This window comes from Tenebrio molitor, chromosome 4 (assembly GCF_963966145.1).
Source record: "Tenebrio molitor chromosome 4, icTenMoli1.1, whole genome shotgun sequence".
Classification (NCBI taxonomy): Eukaryota; Metazoa; Arthropoda; class Insecta; order Coleoptera; family Tenebrionidae; genus Tenebrio; species Tenebrio molitor.
Window position 1 is genome coordinate 23275673 of NC_091049.1, and position 25110 is coordinate 23300782.

General features: G+C 35.5%; 4 protein-coding genes across 13 annotated transcripts; all 4 read right to left on the reverse strand.

Annotated features, from left to right (window-relative positions):
• Positions 1–54: 54 nt before the first annotated feature.
• On the reverse strand, positions 55–2025 carry LOC138129686 (retinaldehyde-binding protein 1-like). Of its 4 annotated transcripts, none has more exons than XM_069045954.1 (6): positions 1823–2025; positions 1127–1168; positions 770–1053; positions 534–717; positions 310–486; positions 55–254 (listed from the first exon to the last, which is right to left on the reverse strand). In XM_069045954.1, exons 2-6 carry the CDS (start codon positions 1127–1129, stop codon positions 66–68), a joined length of 837 nt encoding a protein of 278 aa, XP_068902055.1. In that variant the 5' UTR covers positions 1130–1168; positions 1823–2025; the 3' UTR covers positions 55–65. The 4 variants fall into 4 exon arrangements, with proteins under 4 accessions (XP_068902055.1, XP_068902057.1, XP_068902056.1 ...); XM_069045956.1 differs by having other exon boundaries at positions 770–1047; positions 1101–1168; XM_069045955.1 differs by having other exon boundaries at positions 1101–1168; positions 1823–2021.
• A 1618-nt stretch (positions 2026–3643) lies between these two features.
• On the reverse strand, positions 3644–4746 carry LOC138129200 (alpha-tocopherol transfer protein-like). Its single transcript, XM_069045454.1, has 4 exons — positions 4436–4746; positions 4189–4372; positions 3960–4136; positions 3644–3909 (listed from the first exon to the last, which is right to left on the reverse strand). The coding sequence occupies exons 1-4, from the start codon at positions 4717–4719 to the stop codon at positions 3715–3717; spliced, it is 840 nt and encodes a 279-aa protein (XP_068901555.1). The 5' UTR covers positions 4720–4746; the 3' UTR covers positions 3644–3714.
• Positions 4747–10491: 5745 nt separating this feature from the next.
• Positions 10492–22043, reverse strand: LOC138127978 (alpha-tocopherol transfer protein-like). 6 transcript variants are annotated; one of them, XM_069044151.1, is made up of 6 exons: positions 21844–22042; positions 14889–15006; positions 14556–14839; positions 11055–11238; positions 10826–11002; positions 10492–10767 (listed from the first exon to the last, which is right to left on the reverse strand). In XM_069044151.1, the coding sequence occupies exons 3-6, from the start codon at positions 14828–14830 to the stop codon at positions 10576–10578; spliced, it is 828 nt and encodes a 275-aa protein (XP_068900252.1). In that variant the 5' UTR covers positions 14831–14839; positions 14889–15006; positions 21844–22042; the 3' UTR covers positions 10492–10575. The 6 variants fall into 6 exon arrangements, with proteins under 6 accessions (XP_068900252.1, XP_068900257.1, XP_068900254.1 ...); XM_069044156.1 differs by lacking the exon at positions 21844–22042 and adding an exon at positions 19304–19500 and having other exon boundaries at positions 14556–14835; positions 14889–14949; XM_069044153.1 differs by lacking the exon at positions 21844–22042 and adding an exon at positions 19304–19498 and having other exon boundaries at positions 14889–14949.
• Positions 22044–22178: 135 nt separating this feature from the next.
• On the reverse strand, positions 22179–24745 carry LOC138127977 (NFX1-type zinc finger-containing protein 1-like). Of its 2 annotated transcripts, XM_069044148.1 has the most exons (4): positions 24614–24745; positions 22704–24563; positions 22420–22655; positions 22179–22368 (listed from the first exon to the last, which is right to left on the reverse strand). In XM_069044148.1, exons 2-4 carry the CDS (start codon positions 24540–24542, stop codon positions 22251–22253), a joined length of 2193 nt encoding a protein of 730 aa, XP_068900249.1. In that variant the 5' UTR covers positions 24543–24563; positions 24614–24745; the 3' UTR covers positions 22179–22250. The 2 variants fall into 2 exon arrangements, with proteins under 2 accessions (XP_068900249.1, XP_068900250.1); XM_069044149.1 differs by having other exon boundaries at positions 22704–24710.
• Between the last annotated feature and the right edge of the window lie 365 nt (positions 24746–25110).

Genomic DNA, 25110 nt, shown 5'->3' on the forward strand with positions numbered 1-25110 from the left:
CCACTTTCACAGGTAATAGCCAATCTATACGTATCTTCTTGCATTTTTATCTCGACTAATTACTTTCAACTAACATTTCTAAGACTCTCTTCTTCTTTAAAGAATTCTTTAAGTTCCCTAAACTGTTCTATGCTCCTTTCGTTCAACTCCTCGATACTGGGCAAATCCCCTCCACACTCTTTAGGCAAGCACTTCGCCGGGATACAATCCTTGTAAAACTGGTCCATGTCAGCCCCCGGTGGATACGTTTTCGTCTAAAATATATAACAAATAAAACACCTCATACTGCCACTTGTCAGGACTTCGTACAGCTGTGAGTAAGTCGCTCTTCATGAACAATTTGGCAACGGCTAACATTTTCTCAGTTGCGTAATTTGCATTCAGAACGTGAATGGCTTTTATTTTGAGAGGCGTTCCTTCTTGTAGAAACTCCAGACAGGTTCTCAACGCCTCGATTTTGATACAAGTGAGGTGCATCAGACCAAGCTGCAAATCTGTCTGTTTCAAAGGTATGAAGTGTTAATTAGACTTACTCCTTTCATGTCAGCCACTAGGACTACTTCATTCGGAGGATTATATCTCTGGGAAATGTCAGTGAGCATGATGCTTAGTTTAAGCACCGTTATCATATCAAAATTACGATAGTTGTTGTCCAACAGCTTGAAAAAATGTACTGCTACGTTGTTGTCCATACTTGTAGGGATGCTACAGTAAGCCCTGCAACGCCTTCTCTAAACTACTCGTTAAGTATATTTAGACCAAAACTCACATTACTTTCATACCTTTTCTCACATCATCATCACTGTCGATGTCTCGGTGATTGAATAAGTGCGGAGCATTCTTTTTAATCCTGAAATAAGCCTGGATTGTGTTCTTTGTGTCTGATACGTTGTTTTTACAAGACATGAGAAACAAAACTACAAATTCGTCTTGTAATAATGGTAGGGATGTTGTTTTTAACCAATCTTTGATTTCATCAACAGCTGACTGAGTTGTTCGTCTTTCTTTGATGATAGTTTCGGCTTTAAATTTGAACGGTAGGACCATCTTTACCTAAAAGCAAGTTAGAAATTGTTTGTGTTTTATTGTAGCCAGTTTACCTGTCTAGTAGTTCCAAAGCAAATACCATGACTTTCTTTAAAAACTAGTTTACCAGGTTTCGTCCTTGCTGCAAGTAAAATAAAAGTAAAACAAAACTGCTTGTTATAATAATTATTGGAATTCAAAAAAAAAAGTTTCTAACGTTCACTTTTTAAGAAGAATAGAGTTGTAGTGACTAAAAAGATTAAGCAAAAATATAAATTGACAAATATGTATCTGGAAAGCTCTTAGTGAAGAATTTGTGAGAAAAAAATGCGAGGTCGTAATGTTGTTACTGTTGGAAGAAAAAGAGATCAAAAAGACTGCCTTTGAAACGGGTTGGATCTAAATAATAAAAATGAACAAACAAATGGAAAATATGTAATTAAAAACGAGTTTCAGTTGGAATAAAGTTCAGTGAATAAAGCAAATAAATTTACAAGAATTGAAAAAAATTGCTGGAATTATATTTAAAGCACGATGTTACTATACAGTGGTTGCCCAAGCAAAAATCTTTGTAGAAATTTCTATACGGTCTAAATTTGCATAATACAAGGTACTTTCTTCGCGTGAAGACTGAAGATAACGGCCTACGTGAACTGAGAGGCTGCTTTCACTTTTAACAAGTTATCTTCAAGTTCAACTACAATTACTTTTAAAAGAATAAAGCGAATTTAGAAGGATAGTGGAAAGAGTTGCAACGTGTTCGAAAAACTGTGATTGCTACAAGAAAATAACTTACGTGACTTTGACACAAATTGCCAATTGAACAAGTTGGGCGCTACGGATTGATTTCGAAACTGGTTTTAGCAAGAGCCAGTTTAATGAAACGTCCTTTCCAGTCGTTTGCGACGTCAGCAATTGGACCAATACACAAATTAACTTTATCGAAATAAAGTTTAAAATTAATTTTTTGGTCGGATCACATTTTGCTCCGTGTTCCTGTCGTTAACATTTTCCCCCAGAAATTCGTTCGATGATATCTGGTCGCACTGGTTTCAAGCTATAAACCTAAACATTGAAACGGGTAGAGGGGGGTAAATAGAAGATTGTTAGTTTATCTTCGAGCGGTCGAAAATCGCGCCTTTGTGACTGGAGTAGAAGTACTTCAAGACCTAGGAGTAGAAGTCTCCACAGGCGGCTCGACCGAGTCAAATGTAAGGTCATTTGAAATATTTGTCATGATATATTTATCAATTACGATTATCAGTTACACAAAATATTTAATAACTAGCTTTTACCCGCGGCTTCGCCCGCAAATTTCAGAATTTTTTAAAATTATGTTTCTACTTTCATGTATTGTGATAAACGCAGTAATTTCAATATAAAGTTTCTCTTTTTACGAAGAATAATTACAACTTTACTGCAAACTACTTTTTTCTTCGACTATATAAACAAAAACATCAATACGATAAGAAACTAACACTATGATCACTTATCAATTCATGAAAATACGCCAACATAACACTTTTATTTTCAGTTGTAACCTTATTTAGATCCTCCTATTGTTTGATTGTCTCGTTTCATTTCAGATACCTGCCTTTTGATTTTTCCGGTATTAATCTATTTGAAGCTTGTTCTGCTTCATTTAAGACATCTTCCGGTAAAACACAGTGATTCAAACACATTTTGCGAAATTGCTATTTTTATAAACAACCAAATGTAACTATGACATCTGAACATATCATGCAAACGCGATTTCCAACTCGAAAAAACTTTTTTTGTGCTTAATAGGCTTAAAAATGATAATAAAGGTTGCTTTTTGTGGGTGTCAAGCGGCGAAGGTGACGATATACTCAGAGGTTGAAATAGGGGTGAAGAGGCGAAGGTGAGGGTATTTCCAACTCTAAAAAACTGTCTTTTTTTCTTAACAGGGTTGAAAATGGTATTAGGGGTTGGTTTTTGTAAAATTAAAGTAGACAGTAACTTTCTTCTTGTTTTGAAGATCAAGTGTACAAAATTTCATCAAGATCGGAGTAAAACTGTAGATTTGCATACAAAATATACAAACAGACATTCAGTTTTATATATATAGATTAAACGATCCTTATTTAAAAAAATCACTAAAAAAGCGAAATAACGATATTATTATGTTATTACCCAATAATTAACCAGTTCCACTGTGGTGTAAGACGAGTCGCCCGTTGTGGGCGTGTCCATGGATGTCAGATCAGATGTCAAATGTCAAAAATAGCGCAAGATGGTCGTTCAGTGTTAAAAAGTAAGCAGTTGTGAGGTGTACTGTTGTATCGTTTGCCATTCACGTTTTGATAATTTTTGTTATAAGTATTTAGCGAATATCTGAAGTATGTCCGATGCCATTGAAAACGAAATGTCTCGCCCAGTTCGCTTAGCACAAAAAGACTCACTTCTACTCTTATCGATATAATCTACTTTTTTTATACTATTAAATTAAATTATACATGTTGATATAATGGATTTAATTTAATTCTTGTTGTCCTATTCTGTCAGGGTTTTGATGTTTTGGACGGTACAGCAAAAGTAAAATGTAAAATCCGGACTTGCCATTGGGCAACTTCCGGTTCCACAATGAAGGTGAAAACGGAAGTAAATCATTTTATTTGCTTCAACAAATTAAACTTTTGTTATTATTTGTTACATGTTTTTAAAATATCATTGACATTTATAACGACTTCTGAGCTCCTCCTCGTCTGCGAAAAATTGTTTCATTTCTCGAAATTGCTCAATAGTCTCTCGATTTAGCTCTTTGACACTTCCCAGTTCCCCTCCATATTCAGCAGGTAAACACGATGCCGGTACTTCCTGGTGAAACTCTTCCATGCTCAGACTAGGACGATGAGGTTTAATCTAAAATCTCACTAAACACTCCTTCATTTCCAAGAATTTCAGTTTCTCACCATTTCCATCAGTTCGCGTTTTATGAACACTCGCGCCAGAGACAGTATTTGATAAAACACTAAACTGGTGTTTAGCACGTGAACCTTTTTGATTTTCAATGGCATGGCTTCTTGCAGAAATGATAGGAACTTCTGAAGAGCACCTATCTGAAAGCATGTCAAGTGCATCAAAGAGAGCTACAAGCATGCAATTAACATGATTAAAATTTGCAATTACTCTTCTATTTACTTCTTTCATGTCAATCACCGCGACTACTTTGTTTGGAGGGTCGTACCTTTGACACACCTCTATTGTCATTAGTGCAAATTTCATGGAAGGGACTAAGTAAAAATTTTTGTAATCCGTGTCATACAATTTGAAAAAGACCACCGCAGTGTTGTTACTCATTCTTGTAGGAATTGCAACAAATGCTCTGAAATCGGAAAATATACGTGACAACTCCACCCGTAAAGTAAATTACAGTAGAAGCACTTACGTCATGTTTAGCGTTTTTTGCAGCTCTTCGCGATCCACATCTCTGTCGTTAAATATCTCGGGAGCTCCATTCTTGATTTTGAAGTAGGCTAGTATCGTTTCTTTTGTTAATGTGATATCACTGTCACGGCACATAAGAAAGAGAACAATCATTTCTTCGGGCACTTCAAGTAGAACATTGCTGACTAGCCAGTTCTTAATCTCGTCTACTGCCAACTGTGTAACTCTGCCTTCTCTGATGACAGTTTTGGAATTAAAATGATACGATAACATCTTCGATAACATCTGCAAGAAATGAGTTCGATTATTGTATTCCTCTGTTTTTATGGCAATTATGAATAATAAGGTTTTTTTTTGTATTTTTAATTTGTCTACGTAAGCTAATAGTTCAGATAATGATAAGTTTTTTTTGCAACTTGCAGTTGGTTCGAAATTGTTCGAGCAAAGTTGCATTTTTGTCATTAAAAATGGTGAATAGGTAAATAAATTAGAGCAGACCTTGACAGTGTTCCAACGTTTGTATAAATCAAAATCGATAGAGACAAGTAAACTTTTAAATAGTTATTTAAACATTAAAGGAGGTAAGTAATATTTACCAGTCTGGGATGTGTTTGCGCCCGAGTGACAGCGAGGGCTAGCAATGGAGTCAGAATTGTTTACTAACTTTTTTCCACTTTCAAAGTTATTTTGAATTGCATAGTTTCTTTGTGATTAATTTATTTTAAACATTTGAATAAAATATTAGTAAGTATGCCTATTAGCGGTTGCTCAGGCTTTCATCGCACGAAACGTGAATACTAAAAGCGTCGTGTCAAAAATTTGTAAAATGAATTTGAACAAAAGTGATAGAAAAATGAAAGTTGCTGAGGCTGCAAACGCTGCATGCTCCTTCGTCCTGCCGAAGAAGTTGAAGGAACGTTACCAGATGGCATGTAAGTGTTTTGTTTGGTTAAATTTTTGTCACTTACCTCTCCTAGGGAAGTTGCCACATACATTTTCGTACATAATTGCCATACTTACCCACAATCATTCTGAATCACCCAATATTATCAGCATACGAGATTTTACAAAAATAAAATCACTTCCCAATGGTTCTGATGCTTTGTCTTCAAAACTCTTGAAATAATATTTTTTCAGTAACTAGTTTGTGATTCTGTTCCGATTTTCAAAAGAAATTAAATCGGATTGATTTTTTTTTGTAAACTGGCGTAACATACGAAATTTTTCACAATTCAGGTTCATTAGATTAAAAACTGTAGAAACTTGTTCGATGGTATTTGCAATGGAATACCCACTATCAATACATAATGTTGTTCATTTGGAACATACTTTACATCACTAGTGTGGTAATAGCCACATTTGCTTCAATTTAGACATTGGACAGTAGTAACATTTTACCGAGGTAGTATACTGTGAAGAGAACATTTTATAACCAAGTACAAGTCAAAATAAACATTCATGCATTACCTAACATTTTATTTAAACTCTTATTTTGACAGTTAAGGAAGTTCTTTTAATTTACCGTACTAATATCTGAAAATTCATTAATTTCAGTAGATAGACTAAATGACATTGATTTATAAATTCAAAATAAAAATAAATTACGAAGCACACTATACCTACTCTTTTAGTACAGTGCTAACGACAAATCAACATTTTACGTTGACATGAAATGACATAATTGACCTTCGAATATTCTGCAACTGAAATCGAATTTATTGTTGTCGTAATATGCAAGTCTACATAAATAAACATAGTTATTCTTTGTTAGTTGCTGTTTACAAATGCAATCATTTTACTCATGATATTTCTTGTCCTTGCTTATTTAACTTTGTTCTTCAATACGTGCTAATTTTCCTTCCATATTTTGCAGGCAGACACGCTGTCGATACTTTTTCACAATTTCCATGAAATTGATATGATTGGTGAAACCACAACTCAATGTGTCATGACGAGTCAATTATAGTGAGTAGTTAACGAACATTGTTAATTAACAATAAATTAGTTGTCATTGTTTTGAATATAAGTTTCTTTAAATCGAGGAATCAACAGTCAACAAATAAAGAAAAAAAATATTTTTTTTTATCTTTGGTACTTTTATTAATTAAATTATAATTTTACTTAGTAAATGTATCTTAATATCATTTGTTTTCATAACACCTTCTGAGCTTTTCTTCTGCCACAAAAAATTGCTTCATATCTCGATATTCCTCCATCGTTTTTTGTCTTAGTTCTTCAACACTTCCCAAATCCCCTCCATATTCTCTCGGCAAATACAAAGCTGGTACTTCTTTGTGAAATTCCTTCATACTCAGTCCAGGTGGATGTGCTTTGATCTGAAATCTTCATTAAATCCAAAATATCCGTCTTGAATACTTTACCACCTCACAGCGTTCATTAATTCGCTTTTGATAAAGATTCGAGCCATTGCTAGTATTTTGTAAAATACAAAATTCGCATTTAAAATGTGAACCGCCTTTATTCTCAAGGGCATGGCTTCCTGGACATATTCCAAAAATTTCTGGACAGGACCCAGTTTAAAACAGGTGAGATGCATAAACGTGCACTAGAATTAAAACTCTAAATTAAATAAAATTGAAATCAATGAAATGAGTTACCCCTTCGATGTCAGCCACCACTACCGCTTCCTTAGGGGGGTTGTGTCTCTGGCACAAGTCTACCAACATTAAAGACAGTTTCATGGCTGCAACTAAATCAAAATTTCGATGGTTTGTATCCTTTAATTTAACAAAAAGTACAACAGTATTGTTTTTCATCCTCGTGGGAATATGGACGAATGCTCTTAAACAAAAACGAAAATTAATATGAGAAAATCTTTAATGTTTATTATCAAAAAACTATTTTCTTGAGAACAAATAAAAATACTCGAAAAAAAGTTATTGCCAGTCGTGTCTTGCTACAAGAAAAAAATCAGTACCTAGGAGCTGTTTTATTCTTTTTTACGCTAAAAAAAGTTTTACACTACCTCTTTTGAAATAAAAATAACAATAAAAAAACAGTGGTATTCCAAAAACAGTGACATCATTTTGCTGAAAAACAAACATGTTTATGAATAAAAACTTCCATCACCATCATTCTGCAACGTTGGATTAGGTAGAAACAATCCATAAGATCCAAAGAATAACAAAAAAAATGTGCAAAATGCGGAGTGGTCTCGTCAAGGTCCAGATTTGAATGCAGTTGAACTTCTGTGGTAGCGACACCGATCAACTCTGTGGTATCGCGCAGCGAAAATAAATTTTGAAGTAATTTACAAAATTCTCACTATTCAATATTGTTGAAAAAGGAAAAAAAATGCCTATGGAGAGTGTCGTAAGAAGTTCAATGACACAGTTCGTTTTCTCGTGGAACACTATCCAAATGTAGGCTTTATAAAATGTAAGGTTAAGAGAGTCGTCAATTTATTTGAAGACACAGGAAGCGTACGTGAACTAAATTACCTTGCTAAAATATCCCAATCGTGTTTTAGTCCTTTATGGAAGAATTGAAGCATCCAGTATAATAAATTACGTCCAAATGTTGTATGTAAGGTTAGAAAGATAAACGTCAAATATGTCACCTGCGCTTCTGCGAAAGGGATGACCAAAATTCTGTAAAATTGCGCGTTTGTTTCATACGCGTCTATGTTTATGCATTTGCAGCCACGTTTAAAACAGTTTTTTGCTTTTTTCTTGCAAACCAGACGTCTTTCAAGGACGAGTTTTCCCTACAGCATTTTTTATTGACGATCAATTTTTTATGTAAATCTTAATTGATTCAACATTTTAAAAAGGCATGTAAAAATTACGTTTTTAAGACTTGGGTGATTGCATTAATGGGATTTTATTCTTCACCGTCTAAAATATCTACATTTTAAATTTCACAAAAATCTGCTGGAAAATAACTGAGTTATTAGGCTCGAAAGTCTTAGCTGAGACACCCTGTATAATTTATTTCATTAAACGCAAATGTTCAATACAAATAAAGCTAAAAGTACAACTAAGATAACAAAAATTATATTCTTGGGTTATTTTTTTATAAATTAATTAGACAATTAGTTCGATCAATTAAAAGTAACAATAATTATTATGGTTTATTTTACAAATGCTGCTCGAATAATGAAATATAAGTTATTGAACTCGCAGTTACAAATTTAATTTGATTTTGAAAAAAAGAAGATTGACATTGACACTGATTTAATAAAAATTGTGCAACACTTACATAACTTTTAAAGTTTTTTGCAACTCTTCCCGGTCTAAGTCCCTGTTATTAAATATCCCCGGAGCTCCGTTCTTTACCTTGAAATAAGCTCGTATCGCATCCTTCGTAATCGAAACGTCATTTCCACGAGATATAAGAAACAAAGCAATCAACTCTTCCGGAATGAGCGGCAGAACATCGCTCACCAACCATTTTTTTAGCTCGTTAACAGCAAACCGCGTAACTCTGCCTTCGTCGATGATGCTTTTGGTCTGAAACTGATACGGTAACGCCATATCCGACAAATACTCTTCGTCTGGCGGCTTTGTTACGCAACTAATGCAAATTATAAGGTTCTCCAAGGCTGCATAAACATTTTTTTACAACTGTCAGCATTTTTGTGCATCTTGAGCTCGAAATAACAGTAAAGTGCATTCAATACAAATTAACTCAAGGTGCGAACGAGATTTTGACAAAGTAGGCTGTAAACAAAGAAGCGTATGTCTTAACTTAGTTTTTTATTTGCCTAATGATGCTGAGCTTTCGAACGGATGTTTCCGTCTCCTCTAAATAATACAACAGGTTTCCTTACAACTTCATAAACGTTGTCATAAGACTCATAAGAATGGTCGGATGCCTCGGACTTCGGAGGAAAAATCTTCCTGAAATTCCTCATGTCATAACAGGCAACAAAATTAAATTTATAGAAATGTATAGGAACTTTGTGGGTACTACCAACACTCTCTGCACACCAAAGACTCGTATCGTAGGGTACAATCTCTTCTAAAAGCTACCTCCTTTTTTTCGATAAGAAAATATTTAAATTCATCCAACGCATTACAAACGCAGGTCGTCTTCTTAATCGGTACGCTTTGAGGTTGTCTTCCAGTATACAATTGCACGTTGATTGTCATTTTAATCACACGAGTTTTATTTTTTGCCCAACGGAAATACCGTGCCTTCAAATAAATTCGGAATTAGAGTAAACTGTGATTTTATGATGAAGTTGGCAACGTCGGACTTTTAAAGACTGCACAGCAGTGACGTTTGACAGCACAGTAGAGGTGTTGGATTCTCTCATGGGCTGTGACCTTGGATATATCTGCGCGAAGGTGAAACGATAAACTAATGAAAAATCTGTAAATGAAAATAGACGAGAGAGAGACGACACTAACGTAACGAATGACGATGTTCGTCGTTTGCGCAGATATGACTCATAGCCCATGAGAAAGTCCAACACCTCTACACGTGGTTATTCCGATCGTGACATAAAAATCTATAAAAGAAACACAAAACTTGAAACCAAATACAGGGTGATTTACGATGAATAATGAGCCCGTAGGAATAGAAAATGCAACCCGCAATTCATCAGGAGAAAAACCCGGATATTTACCGCTTCGATGTCCGGCTTTTTGTTCCAATGTATTGTGGGTTGCATTTTCTATTCCAACGGGCTCATTATTCCTCGTAAATCACCCTGTATTTATTCTTAGAGCAAATGTTCAAAATGTTGTCTTTCAGTTTGACAATTGATTTTTTTGGGTCAGTTTTCCGAAGAAAACGGTAACAAGATTTGCCATATAAAATCTTGTTCGTTGGAATTTACCGACCAAAGATATCCCTATTGGTATGGCTCTCCGTACGTCATATTTGGTCATATTTTAGTACGGATTGTCACATTTGAATAACTTGGTACTTAGAATTTTGAATATTTATTAAAAATTATTATTATTATTATTATTATCGTCCCAAAACGTTGTTTAAAAAGTTATAAACATGTTGACAGGACAATTCATGTGATTCATATGTATTGTCACTTGATTTACCTTGAAGTATCTACGTATTAAAAAACAGTACTGTCAGTAAAAACAGGATTTTATTTCGAAATATTTTTATCGTTGCTGGTTTTACAATGTTCCCACATCAGAGCAAATAAATTAATTAGTTATAAAAACTTCTAAATTTTTCTTCAGCTTCGAAAAATGGCTTCAATTCCCTAAATCGCTGGATAGATATCTTGTTCAATTCTTCTACTGTTGGTAAATCTCCACCGTATTCTTTCGGTAAACAAGAAACAGGTAGACACTCTTTGTGAAACTGCATCATGTCAGTTCCAGGTGGATGGGTTTTGATCTGCAATTATATCACCATATTATGTATTTATCTGTCTATTTTTAAATCATCTACTAACAATTGCCATCAACTCATTTCTTATAAAAACTCTGGCGATGGATATCAGTTTGTCAAAGACATAAGTAGAGTTGAGGACGTGGATCCTCTTTATCCTTAGAGGCATCCCCTCCTGCAGGAATTCCAAAAATTTTCTAGCCGCTCCTATTTTAAATCGCGTAAGGTGCATGAACCCCACCTAAAATTTAAATTGTATATAGTTATTTGTAATAATAAATTAGAACACTAACTCCTTGCATGTCAATGACCACAATCAACTCGTTGGGAGGATTTCTACTTTGGCTGATATCAAGCAACATGTACGCGAGTTTCATCGAAAGAATCCAATCGAAATTTTGATAATTGGAATCAGTCACTTTGAAGAAATGGATTACTGTGTTGTCGCCCGTCCTCACTGGAATGCTGATGCAGCTTCTGCAACAATGTTGAAAAGTGATTCGCACAACTCATTTCATTTTAATTAAATCGTGCAAGAATATCGTACATATAGCAGTAAAGTGCCTTTCATCCCTCGTGTAATTATTGCTACTGCTGCGCTCGTACAGTATCCTCAATTTTGTTGTAGGTCGTAAAATTTTATGGTACTTTAAAGGGGTTTATAAATCCTAGTTTACCGTTAGTAGGTATTATTTTAAACAGAGTTGTATTGTATATGCACTGCACGCGTGGCTTCTCAACCTTTTTAAACCATTTTAAACCGTTAATCGCTCATAATATCAATTACATTTTACAACTTACAACGAAATTGAGAAAACTATACAATAAACTTACACTCGATATGAAAATTAACACTTTAATCCACAGTTTTACTGAGATATTTTAATAAAAAAGCAAAACGATCAAATTACGAAAGCTGTTTGATCGTCCGGGAAACTATTCGGCTGTGGGTATATGCCACATGTCAAAAAATATGAAAACATATAGCAGGCTGTACAAATTTGTCAGATCATAATTTTTAGAGTCGTGTTCTTGTTTCCAAGACATTTTTTATATTTATTTTTTATTTATACTAACGTACTACGTATTGTTAATTTACTTTTTTTGTTTTTGTGGGAAACAATAAATGTACATTTTATGTAGTTTCACGATAATGGTGGGAAAGAATTCAAATCTTTACAATGATGAACGAAGTATTGTAGTTTCAATTTGGTTGTAGGTCGTAAAATTTTATTGGATATTATGAGCGATTAACGGCCACAATGGTTGGGTTTGAAAAGGTTGGAAAGCGGCGCGTGCCGTTTGCCGTACAATGCAAATATACCAAATGTACAATACAACCCTGCTTAAAATATTACCTGCTAGTGGTAAACTAGGATTTATAAGCCCCGCAAGATCTTTAACTTAAAGTACCATAAAATTTTACGATCTACAACCAAATTGAAACTACAGTACAAAACATTTTTTTTACTTCTTCTTCTTACGTTGGTACGCCTAGTCATTTGTTAAAGAGTTGTCTGTTGATTCGCTTTTTAGGTTAAGATTCTAGAAAAAATAATGACAATTTAATTCATTTTGACTTTTGAACTGTCATATTCGAATTTGACAGTCAAGTGTACCAACATAAGATCGTACATTTGTTGCCAACCGAACAAAAATAATTTCAAGCATTAAAAGTCACCGATATGTCCTATGTGTTTCTTTTTTTTTCCGAAGAAAATCTGTCAATTAATTTATGTCAGTTCTTGATCATCCTACACAAATTAAATTCACTTTTATCTTTTTAAATGCATTTGCACTTAATATTTGAAGAACGACGCATCCTACTGTTATCACCACATTAAATTCGCCTGACCTTTGCCTCTTAACTACCAAACGCATACACAGGCGTCATTTAAATTAAGTTCCCATTAATGTAAAAAAAAAAAATAATTGTTTTGCGACTGTTAAATTGTAGTCACTTTAATAATTTAGTGTTATCACAGCAATCACAAGAATTCATGAATAATTAAACACAACCTTCAATGAAAGTCACAGTGAATTGTATTTCCTTTATGAATATGCTACAGTTCCCACAATAGCAAAAGGTAAGGACACTAGAATAAAAATTAAAATTTTGTTTTTTAGTGTTAAGAATCGAAAATCCTATATTTTTTAATCAATTGTTAGAGGTGTTGGATTCTCTCAAGAGCTGTGACCTTGGAAATATCTGCGCAAAGGCGGAGCACTAAACCAGTGAAAAATTTGTAAATGAAAACTAAAAACGTCGACTATTCAAATTCAAATACATACGAATAGACGAGAGACAGACAATGTTTTCCGGTCGGTCTATAGCGCCGGCTTGAGACCGACATTCGTCGTTTGCGCAGATATGACTCACAGCCCATGAGAAAATCCAGCACCTCTACTAAGCTAAAAGGAATCACAGAATTTGCAAGTCACGTGAAATTGGGCAGTTCGCGGCGCGCTTTTGAATGTCTAAACTTTAACAACTATAATACGGCCAAAGGTACAGAGGTAAATTAAGATCTAAAAACTTAATTTTTACAAATTACTTTGTATTTCCTTTAGCGTAAATGTAATTGGTAGTGTCGCATGAATTAACTCCGACTAGCATGCAGAAAAAATTAATGATAACATAAACTAAGTTCATGTTTTCTAAGGAATTGTCATTATCTTCTTTCACAAATGACTCGATTACAAAAATCAATCAATTATTTAAATTAAATTTAAATAAATAAATAGAGCGAAGTCTAGCTTCAAACCTACTCTACATAATCCAGACAAAGAAAACCAAAAGAAACGGAAAAATACAACAGCATTGAAAACTAAAACTAAATGGTAAAATGTGTCGTTAACACCGATTTAGTGAACAGGTTTGTTGGATCCTTGATTTTTTCCGTTTTTCATATTTATGTTGTTTTGAATTACTTGACTCGATTATTTTAAATTGTTTGTTCGATTCTTTTTCTTCAGATAATTATCTGCTCACGTCATCTACTACGTCAACTCGTGCCAAAATAAATTCCAATTAGCGAAATTTATTTCTGTTTTTTATTTTCATTAAGACCAGTATATTTTTTTAAATTTATAAATTACAAAATTAATTTCGTTCTTGAAAAATTATGTTTAGCAGCTATAATACAAGTGGTATGATTATCGTTGATGATAATAAATTATGTCAAGTTGAATGTGCTGCTCCGGTTTCACAAGTCATATCATCGATTATTATTCATCATATCACGACTTTATATTTGACGAGAGAAAATAATGAATGAGTGAGGTGTTCATTAAATTTATCCTCAAAGTAGGCGTTGAAGAGTCGATTGTGAACGCACCACTCATCAGTCCGCAGAATAAAAACAGAAACAACGCAAAAAGTTAGGTTACATTTAAACAGCTGATCCGTAATCCTGTTACGTTTACAATCGACTCTTCAACGCCTACTTTGAGGATAAATTTAAACGAACACCCGACATCAGTGACATCTCGTCAACTGTAATACTTTCATAGATATCTAAAAAAAGTTTGAAGCATTTTTGGTATAAAAAAAAAGCATTTTTGAAATTCACAGAACATTCTGTGTGATCAGAAAATATGAAATAAAACGATTTAGGTACTCGTTTTCCATAAAATTTGTAACTGTTTTTTTTTTAACTTTGTACCTACCATATTTGTACCTAGCGTATTTACCACCAAATTGTTTCCCTTTTGCTTCATAAACAAGTGAAGAATCACCCCATTCACTACATTTTCCCATCACCCTCCATGCACCCAACCGAGCAACTACTCACACGACACTCATAGCTTTTTGCAGATCCCCACTGTCTATATCCCGATTATTGAATATCTCCGGTGCCTCGCTCTTGATCTTGAAGTACGCCTGGATGGTAGCCTTGGTGGTCGCGACGACGTTCTTGCATGAGAGGAGAAACAAAACAATCATTTCTTCCGGTACCTGGGGCAAAGTCGTGGTCCTCAACCACTCTTTGATCTGATCCACAGTCCCCTGCGTCGTCCTTCCCTCATCGATGACCGTCTTGGCACTGAATTCGTACGGCAGGGCCATGCTGACTGTCTAAAACGCCAATGAAGAGGAGATGTTCGGCAATTCAATTCTTACTCACTCCAATGCGGTCAGTTCACTGAGTATTTTGAATCGGTGGTCAAAACACGCGAGGTGCCTGTCTTACAAAACGACAAAGCAAAGACGTATCAAGGTAACACATCGAATTAACATAATTTCTTGAATAAAACACAAACGACTGTTATTTATGGAGATTTGTGAAAATGACTGCGATAAGTGAATGCCTCGGTGACTCTTTACACGGTGTTGGTTTGGTTAATTGTTATTAAATTAGGTAAATAAGACGCGGTTGATGGCAAATTTCGAGTTGTGAAATGATGAGACAGCGAAAGCGTTTTGTTGTTAAATGATTGTGCTGTCAGCAATTATTCACCAGGCACCTGCATATCTGCATACATCGTGGCCACTTTTCTTGTCAATTTTTCACACAAATATCAACAGTTTGTCAAGAGTTCTCTATTCACTAAACGTCAAAATACCTGAAGGTGTATGTCAGTGCATCTCATTTGCACGTTTTTGGCATTCAACAAAAAACTCGTAGCTGAGCAACAACACAAATTGCTGCAGGGGGGCTTAATTAGTGTTCAATAAAATTTTTAGCAAAGTATTTACTTTCATTATTATTATTATATTATATTGTAATTGTTTAATCGGTGGCAATTATTTTTACCTTGTGACCCAAATAAATGTCACTAGTCATTACACTTTACCTTTAAATCCACTTTCAGTTAACGGGAGCAGTGCATTTCGTGTAATATAAAAAATTGCTGCGGGTTAGCAACCGGAACATGCAATGTCTATTGAAAGACATCATATAAAAAAAAAAAATTAATTTAAATAATCATTTTTACCGCACTACCGAAGGGGAAGACACAATGTGCGTGGATGTAAAATAGTTATTTATATAATTAGTGGGATAAAAGCAATATTACAGGACTCGAGTGTGAAGATTGCAGATGACGAGGGCGTTAGCCCGAGTTCATCTGTAACACACGAGTTTATATAAATAAAGCAACAAAGAAAAGAATAGTAGATGATATCATTAAAAGTAGAAGTGAGTCTTCTTGTGCCAAGCCCAAAGATTGAAAACCGGAACGAAGTCGATGTCGGCAACTGGGCGAACAAAATGCAAGAATTGTGTCATTAATATGTATTTATAACAAGTAGCTTTTCATTTGTATTGTTGTCTTTCAATAAATTTTGTCTGTTTGTTTCTAAATAAAAATGCGTTACGTAATGAAATCAGTGCGGTAATGAACTACATTACGCAACTCAAATGACTGTAAATGAGTGTGGTAATAACGACTTATCCAAGCAGCCGTAGATAAAATAATTTTTTTATTTGGTTTTATTGTTGTTATTATTTGAAAGAATATGTTCTTTCATGTTCTATGCTGCGTTGGCAATGTGATAATCACATGTTCACGTGCGTGACCAGTTGCAGAAGCAGAAGAGACTTGCTCCTCGTTGCGACTGGTCCAGTAGACTTCAGTGGCGTAACACACAGTATTTTGAATTTCGCAATTTTGGAAATAACGATTTTAATTTTTATTTCCCTCCACCACCCGACGGCATGGCAATTTTGCCGGAGTACATGCACTATTACGGATATTACTATCAAGTAATAGTGCAGTGCTAATCATAGTAGATTACATACCGAGGTGGAAAGTGTTTCATTCCTGTCGAGACCTAAGATAGTTTACCAAGGCGTAGCCGAGGTGAACTAATGCTCGAGACAGGAAGGGAATACCTTCCCACTGAGGTTTGTATACTATTTTATTCGGAATCATTACATTTTTAGCAAATAAACAATTAATTTGATGCAATTTCATTTCTACCGTTTTTCGACAATTCGTGTACGCCACTGGAAAAACGTCATAACAGGGCGGAAAGTGGCCTATTACTGACCAAGAGAGGGAAGTAAAGATAAAAAGGAATGGTTAGCTTTCCGCCCTTGTATAAGGTTAGGAATGTGCATATTACAATACGATTCCGAATAATAGTTATTTACACAATTAGTGGGATAAAAGCAATATTACAGGATTCGGGTGTGAAGATTGCAGATAACGAGGGCGTTAGCCCGAGTTCATCTGTAATCACACGAGGTTCCTGTAATATGCTTTAGCCCACGTGTTATGTACAAAATTTTATCTAAGACCGCCCCGAATTAAAAAAAAAGGTAAATCTTATTTATTTCCGCCAGTTTCATTACACCACTCAGTGGAATAATGACTTACTTATCCCACTGAGTGGGGTAATGAAGCTCACTTATCCCACTGAGTGAAGTAATGAAATGCGTCCGGTAATGAAGTTCCTTATTCCACTCAAATTAGTGGAATAAGTGTCATTTATCCCACGGGATTAGATAAACATAATTACCGGCGTCTCGCCTCCACATTTTCACTCTGTTGTGTTTTTACATTATGTTCTGTGTCAATGTTAAGGAACTTCCTCACGATATGACATGAGTATAATAATATACCTTTTTGAATTTTAACTACCAATGTGTTCCCTAAATCAAGAATTTTTAAATTTTTAAAAAGAGATTGCTGAAATTATAAGTGGTAAAATAGAATTTTTTTCTAAACACCAAAGATTTCTCATAGCAACGGAGAGTTCTAAATATTTATTAATTTTTGTATTATATGTCTGTGTTATATTGTGTGAATTTGGAACAGCTATATCTAAAAGATATGCTTGCTTTTGCTGTTTATTTAAAATAATAATGTCTGGTCTGTTATGCTTAAATATGAATGTCAGTTAAAACTGTACGATCAAAATATAATTCGTAATTGTCATTTTCCAAACAACTTTCTATAATGTGGTTGTGTATCCTTTAATGAATTGAATTTAACAGCTAAATTCATGTGTATAATTTTTGCGAATATATCATGACGTTTCTTATATTCGCTTTGAGCCAAAACGGTGCAAGAAGAAATGATGTGTTCAATTGTTTTCCCTTCAGTTCCGCAAATCCTACATTTATCAATGATCGATTGCAAACCGCATATGCGTGTTTTATAATTTTAAAAATTAAAAAATTTGTTACACAGTAATTGTCTAACTTATTCTTAGTAGATTCTCAACTGGAGATAATTCCATTATAACATAATCAACTAAACAACTGATGTGTTGAGGTAAACCGCGCGACACTGACAGTGAACGTTTCACTGAAAGGACCTGTTTTCTTATAGTTGCATTTTTGTTTAGTTTGTAAAATAAGGAGCAAGCAGATGAAAAGCACGTGTTTTTATTACTCTATAGAGTGAAAACACTTTAAGGAGAACACACCAATAAACTTGTGCAGTAAACGGAATACGTCAGTCGAGTCCATTTTTAAAAATTAGGGGTAGGAAGGTAGGAACCGTTGGCCAGCCATGCTGCCTGAGCGGCCAGATTTCCAGAATTTAATAAAAACAGTAAAATTTGTAGTTAGCGCTCTTTTTTTTTAGTAGAACGATGTGTTTAGGCTTTATTATTACTGCCTCGTGGAGTAAAATGCCATTAATGACGCGAAAATTGTCATTTACAAGTGAGGTTAAGTTTGTGTATTTATTGTTTTTGCGTAATTTTTACTTTGTGAATCATTTCATTAACACAAAATCACAACAAATGCTTCTTACATCTGAATTATATGTATAGCAAATATTTTTTCAACCAAATTGTACTTAGAACGACTTACAATTACCTACGAAAATGTTGATAAGGTATAAAAATAATTTCCAGGTTTCAACGACTTTTGCGACGTTTTCATACTTCCAGAAAATGTAAACAAATTTTGGTAATTGTTCACTTTAACTACTTCTGGAATTTTCGCGTTTTTTCTGGCTAGACAGCCTCAGGACGTCCTCCTACATCGTTTCCCACCAGTCAAACCTTGTGCAAATGAAAATTTTCCTTACCCTTTAGTTATACTAAGACCTTGACGCGACCTTGAAACACAACAAGAGAGAAAAAAAGGCATTTGCACAAGGTTTGAATGGTGGGACACGATCTAGGAGGACGTCCTGAGGCTGTCTAGCCAGAAAAAACGCGAAAATTCCAGAAGTAGTTAAAGTGAACAATTACCCAAATTTTGACGTTTGGCCTTCCTCGTGACGTCACACGCTATCTGGCCTGGTGTTCTAGAATCTAGATGGCATGGCAGTATGCGTTTCGTTGTGTTTCGTGATTTCTGGGTTTTTTTCTATTAGATACATTAAAATCAGTTTTCTTCTTTTCCAAGGTTGAATATATCATAATAATTCAAATAAAAGCGTATTTACCATGCCTCCATTTCAGAACGCTAATGACACGCCACTGGACAAAACATCAGTGACAGATTTGGATGACTCAACATGTTTTCCTTAAAGTGTTTCCACTCTAGCTGAAGTGAATGAAGTATAGTAATGATACACGAAGTAGATTTTCTTAATATTCAAGAGTAGCTGCAACAATGTATCAATTGGTACTTACAAGTCTCGTAAAATCAGTAGTTGCAAATCTACACAAAGGAACATCATATTTATTGGTAATAATAACACATGCAACGAATGGAGTCAAACGATACTAATTTGGTAAATTATTATTTTGTATTGAACCTCTTGAATTAATTGAAAGAAAATTCGTCTAACGCACATAATGTGAGGCGTGAGTCATTGTGATCGATAATACCTACTTCTGTATTTGACAATAGACATAGGCGTACGCGCGTAGGAAGGGGGCGTGAAAAACGTAATATGTACTGTCGCGAGCAAAAAAAAAAACTGTTTGTCAAAATCATGCTTTGAAGCAATGGAAAATGCTCTATTGTAAAACGGTCTTAAATATCATAACCTATCATCATGTTGTATGACATTAATTGACAATGATGAATTAATTTTTTCACACTTTCTTGACGTGGGCATAATCAGGCAGGGTAATTTTTTAATTTGTGACAATCTAACCAAATTTTGAAATGACATTGACGACCAAATTTTTTTGCTCGCGACATACTACTGTTGGGATTGGGATATAAGGTTAGTACCTAAGTGCATTATACTCGTAACAAAATCGAGGGTGAGTTTAAAAAATCGAGACGAAGTCGAAGTCTGTTATGGTAGATCTCGAAATCGTCCAGAAACACATGTCTTGCCGGCCTAGTCCTACAAAAAGTAGGGATTTTGAGTTGTCATCGGTTTCGGTTGGTATGTGTTATCAGGATTCTGTCAAGCGTCAATGTCAATTCTATGCATGGTATGTTTTTCTATTTACAATAATAACCTACAAAATGTAAAAAAAGCAAATTCATTAAATTTAAAAAATGTCAGGAAACAACAGCGATATTGATTTTAAAATTTAAATGTTTTAAGTGTTGCCAACACAAAAAAAGTCTCAAATACCAACAAACAAGTGCTTTAACTTTAGTTTAACAAAAATCCGCAGAAGTCGGCACAAAAAAATGTCGTGTATCACACGTGCGGAAACGGTTTTGCGAGTACTCTCATTTACAAGCCTCGGCTATCGCCTCGGCCCGCCTCGCACCAGCAGACGTGCCGTTTCTGGCCTAGTGATACATATAACTATTATTTAAATTCCGGTAAGTACATATAATATATAATTTTTTTAAATGTATCATTAGATCACTAAAACACTCGTAAAATGATGTGCAAAGAACTTTGTAAGTTTCCCCTCAAATCATACCCTGTGATCAACAATTACATAGATAAGGGTCGATTATAACTTTGACAGTGTCAGGTGTTTCGTATCTTGGCTAACTTTAGCTAATAGGTAAACATGTCAAACAACTGTCACTATTAATCAAATTTTAACATAAAAATGGTCTTCACTTCAAAACATAAAAGATTCATCATTGAATCTTACTTTCGTAATGGTGTTTTCAATAACGAAGAATAAACATACAGTGCTGTTGCTTGTTTAGCGCCAAGTATCGGCAAAAATTCCAAATTTAAATTGAAACATATGTATGCAACCAAAAATACTTCTATGCATTCAAGTGTATCTGAACATCTGACACGTTCAATAATTTAATCGCACGGTATGAGCACAATCATCTTACTGTAAGTCAGTAAGTAACAGTTGCGAATGTAATCTCGAGTGTTAAGTGTTGCATCAGATTATTTAACTAATAAGATTTTTCTTTTCGAAATCTACGTAGAAATTAGAAATACTGGTATTTTCGTAAGGTATTTTAAACGATAACAAAAGTATATAGCAATACTAATATTTACCGACTTATTGCAGTGTTGCCACAGGGCACACCGGGGCACGTTCTAATAACTACAAGGCAGTTTCCCTTCCTGTTAAGTACATGGTGCGATCGTGCAGCAAAAATAATTAATGCACGGTCTAACTGTTCACATTGTTACCGTTGCTGCACAGTCTGACCACCAGAAAGAAAATTAATAATATTGTTGACCAGTACCTTCTAGGGAAACATCGTAAATTAGTTTTACTCAACAAAGTGTGACAGAGAAATTAATATGCATTTTCCGCACAAATCCCAGGTGCACCGGTGATTTTATAGATACAGATGAGAAGATGTACAGAAGAGATTTTTTTCGACACTCAGAATTTGAGAATTTTCTCCTGTATGAACGGAATTTGAGAATTTTCTCCTGTATGAACGGATTTTGATAAATGTCACAACTTGTCAAAACGAAACGTCAAGCTAATTTTAAAGATATTAAGCGATTTGGAACCATTCAGGGGTTCGTCAAACAAAAAAAAAAACGTTGTATTCAACTCGTTCGTGTGTAAATTGGGCCTTTTTTGCGTTTTGCGTTTTAAAGGTCCACGGGTTCACGCAGGAGAAATTTTGAGTGTCGAAAAGTTTTGAATGCAACTTGTTGCATAATAGTTGTTTTTTTAATTTTTTTGTTAGGATGAATGATTTTCAAAATGTGACAACAGATCTAATTCAGTTTGAAATTGGATTTGTAATTTATGGCGACTTGACGTATTAAAAAATTTATAGCAATGAAAGAAAAATATTTTGACAAAAACAAGCCACAAACCTGCAACACAATGAGTTAGCACATTAACCACTTAGGTAATATTTTTTCACATTTTACATGTAATTATAATGATAGCGGGTGTAATTCCCCCACTTTCCTATTTTATGACTGCACTGTTCAACATTTAGAAAACAACAATCACCAACAATCAACAAAACACTTAGCTTTGTCGATGCAATTTATATGAACTGAGTATCACGAAACGAGAGGTCGGGACGTCATTTAAACCACCACAGTGTCTATATTTTTAGCACAAATCTTGGAGCTATAATTATCTTAGAATTCGATAGGTTATCCTCTTCCGAATAAATTAATTAGAACAAGAAAACTCGTCATTTTTATTTTCTATTAAAATATTTATTCTTATTTATAATGTGTAAGCAAGCATCTATTGTCAAAATAGTTAGTCAGTTAAAATAATCCACAATGGTGTTGAATAAGTCCATGATCACCCTAAATACCCTGAAGAACCAACACAACGGAGGTTGGTGGACTACACTTCGCTGCTGCAGTTGACCGACGAACCTTCAACAAATCAAATAAAAACAAAATCGCGCACAGTTTACAAGAACATACGGTTTGCATTTGTTTTCACACAGGTGCGCTGCACTGTTGGTGTGACAAACCAAAAAACAAACATGCCCGCACGGAAGCGTCGCCCGACACGTCTTACAACAACCCCCACTTTGCACCAATGAAAAATCATCTGGAGATTCTACTTCGGTGACAGTTTGGTGCGTTTGGCAACGCAAAGCGAGAGCCCTACCGATCGAGTTTTGGCTCTTGAGGCACCTTTGTATGTTGTACCAGAGCTGGAACGTGTCAGTTGGTCAAGTGCCGGAACCGTGTCCAGATCTTACCTCCGAGCTTCTGGACAACAGTTTCATGTTTCCCACGATGTAGAAGCCGTTTCGGGCTCTGGAAAGCGCCACGCAGATCCTGTTGGCTTCTGCCAAAAACCCAATCCCGTCGCTGCGGACCAGAGACAACAACACTATGTCGGCTTCCTGGCCTTGGAAGCCGTCCAAAGTGGAGATCTTCACACCTCGGAGGTGTGGCTGGTTCTTCGCCAACGCCTCCAGTTCTTGGATTTGTCCGGCGTAAGTTGCCAAGATGACGATTTCGCTGGTTTTGTGGCCGTTCTGGACCAGGTATCTGGCGAAAGCGACGAGGAATTTGGCTTCGTGCGTGTTCTTCCGCGTGGTGAACTTGCACACTTCTTCGGGGTGGTTGTGGTCAACGAAAAACAGATTTTTTTCGACGCCTAGGACAGAGGGTCGTCCGTGGACAGACTCGTGGTCTTTGAGGAACGGATAAATGTCTTTCTTGAGGAGATTCGCGATTTCTGGACGCATCCTGTGTTGGATATCCAGCCGGTAATTCTGTATCCTATTTCTGACCATCCTCTCGAACAAACTTACCTTGAGGAGGTACTTTTTTCCTACATTGTGGTCGGCAGGAATGGGTTGGAGTTGTTGGTGGTCCCCCAACAAGATCAAGTGTTGGCAACTGTTGGTCAGTGCTGCCACAACGTGAGCCTCCAACACCTCCGCCGCCTCTTCGACTATCACGATAGGACTCTTCAGTCTTTCCAGAGAACTCTTCCAACGGGCTGCGACACTCGTCGTCATCCCAACGACCAGAGCGTTTCGCATAACTGTCAAATACTCCTCTTTGGGGCGTCGCCGAACCGTCGATCCGACTATCTCATTGGTCAAATTAAAATTCTTCAATTTCTCGCTCTTTGATTGGCTCCCCACTCTGACCAGTTTCTGTGTGATTGGAATCAACCCTTCGAGGAACTGGTCGAGGGCGTCGTTCTTGTGAGAAATTACCAACATGGGCGTGGCTCTGTACCATAAGTGCGAATTGTTGAGCAGCGCTTCGGCGATTTTCACGCCCAAGTGGGTCTTTCCGGTGCCAGGGGGGCCCTGGATCACCACGAATTCTTGCGTGAGCGCCGCTTTAAAAGCTCGAAACTGCGCGTCATTTAGGGCCAGCAAGTTCGTAGTGATCTGAGGTAGCATCTCCGGAGGAAAGCGATAATTCCCGATTTGATAAGTCGAACCTGAATAGAGCAAATATCGGGGCATGTACACGCAGGAAGTGTCCACCTGGACGATGTACCGCTCCATGGGGAAGTTGCGTGGAGAGATGTTCTGAAGCGCGTTCAGAACTTGGAAATAAGGGTCATAATAATTGCCACATTCGGCCATCGTGTAACGCCACTCCAAATTTATATTCCTTGGATTTACATCGATCAATTCAATAATTACTTCCTGCTTTTCAGCATGCCTCCTCACTACTTTTGCTAGAAATAGAGAAGCAAAATTGTTCTTAGTGAACAATAGTAGAGAGCCATTCATAAACTTTTTTGAATCATCTGTTTGAATATTTGTCTCAATTTTTAAACATTCCTCGTTAGATCTAGTTCTTCCTTTAATTATGTTTACATTTTGGTAAATGTCAATCTTATTTGTTCGCTCGTTTGACCGATAGCTCTCCAGGACTTCCCGCAAGTTGGCTACAAAATCTTCCCGAAGCAATCTGAATTGGATGTCCAAATATTCGTCCACGCTCTCGAAGCTGCCATCGACGATGTTTTTTCTAAAATAACTCTGAGAACCCAATAATTCAGCCTGAGTGGGGTAGATGTTTGCCACGCGGAAATTGTTTGGTGGTTCGGTCAATTGAACCATTTTGTACAATTTTTCATAACACTGAAATACATTTCATTTACAACAAAATGTCCTATTACTGATGCACTTACGTGATTTCTATATTTTGTTAATCTTCTGTAAAAATATTCATACAAACTATTAGGTTATGTATACGTCATATTTTCAGGTTATGTCAGATCTGTCAAAGTCAAATAGAAACAAACCAATGACATAACTTAGACTAGAGAGTCATTTCCAGAAATAATAAAAATCTAAATTAAGTCAACTGAAGTGTTAACTGGTAATTAATACTAATAATGTTTCAATACTGTAAAAATTTTTAAAGAAAGACGATGGTTTTGAGATTTGTTTTTCTGTTTTTATTATTTAATTTTGTTACTATTAAGTACAGTTGTTGCAAAAAACGGGAGCTGTCAAAATTAAATCGATACAATTCTTTCATAGTGTGAAACCTTCTTACGAGAGATACATTAGGAAAATTTTCATTTCCCGTGTTGCAACCAACTGTACTATTGCGATCATTAAATTTTGGACATCAGTTTTCCGTCATATAAAAAAAATTACTCCAAATCATGCTTTTTTGAAA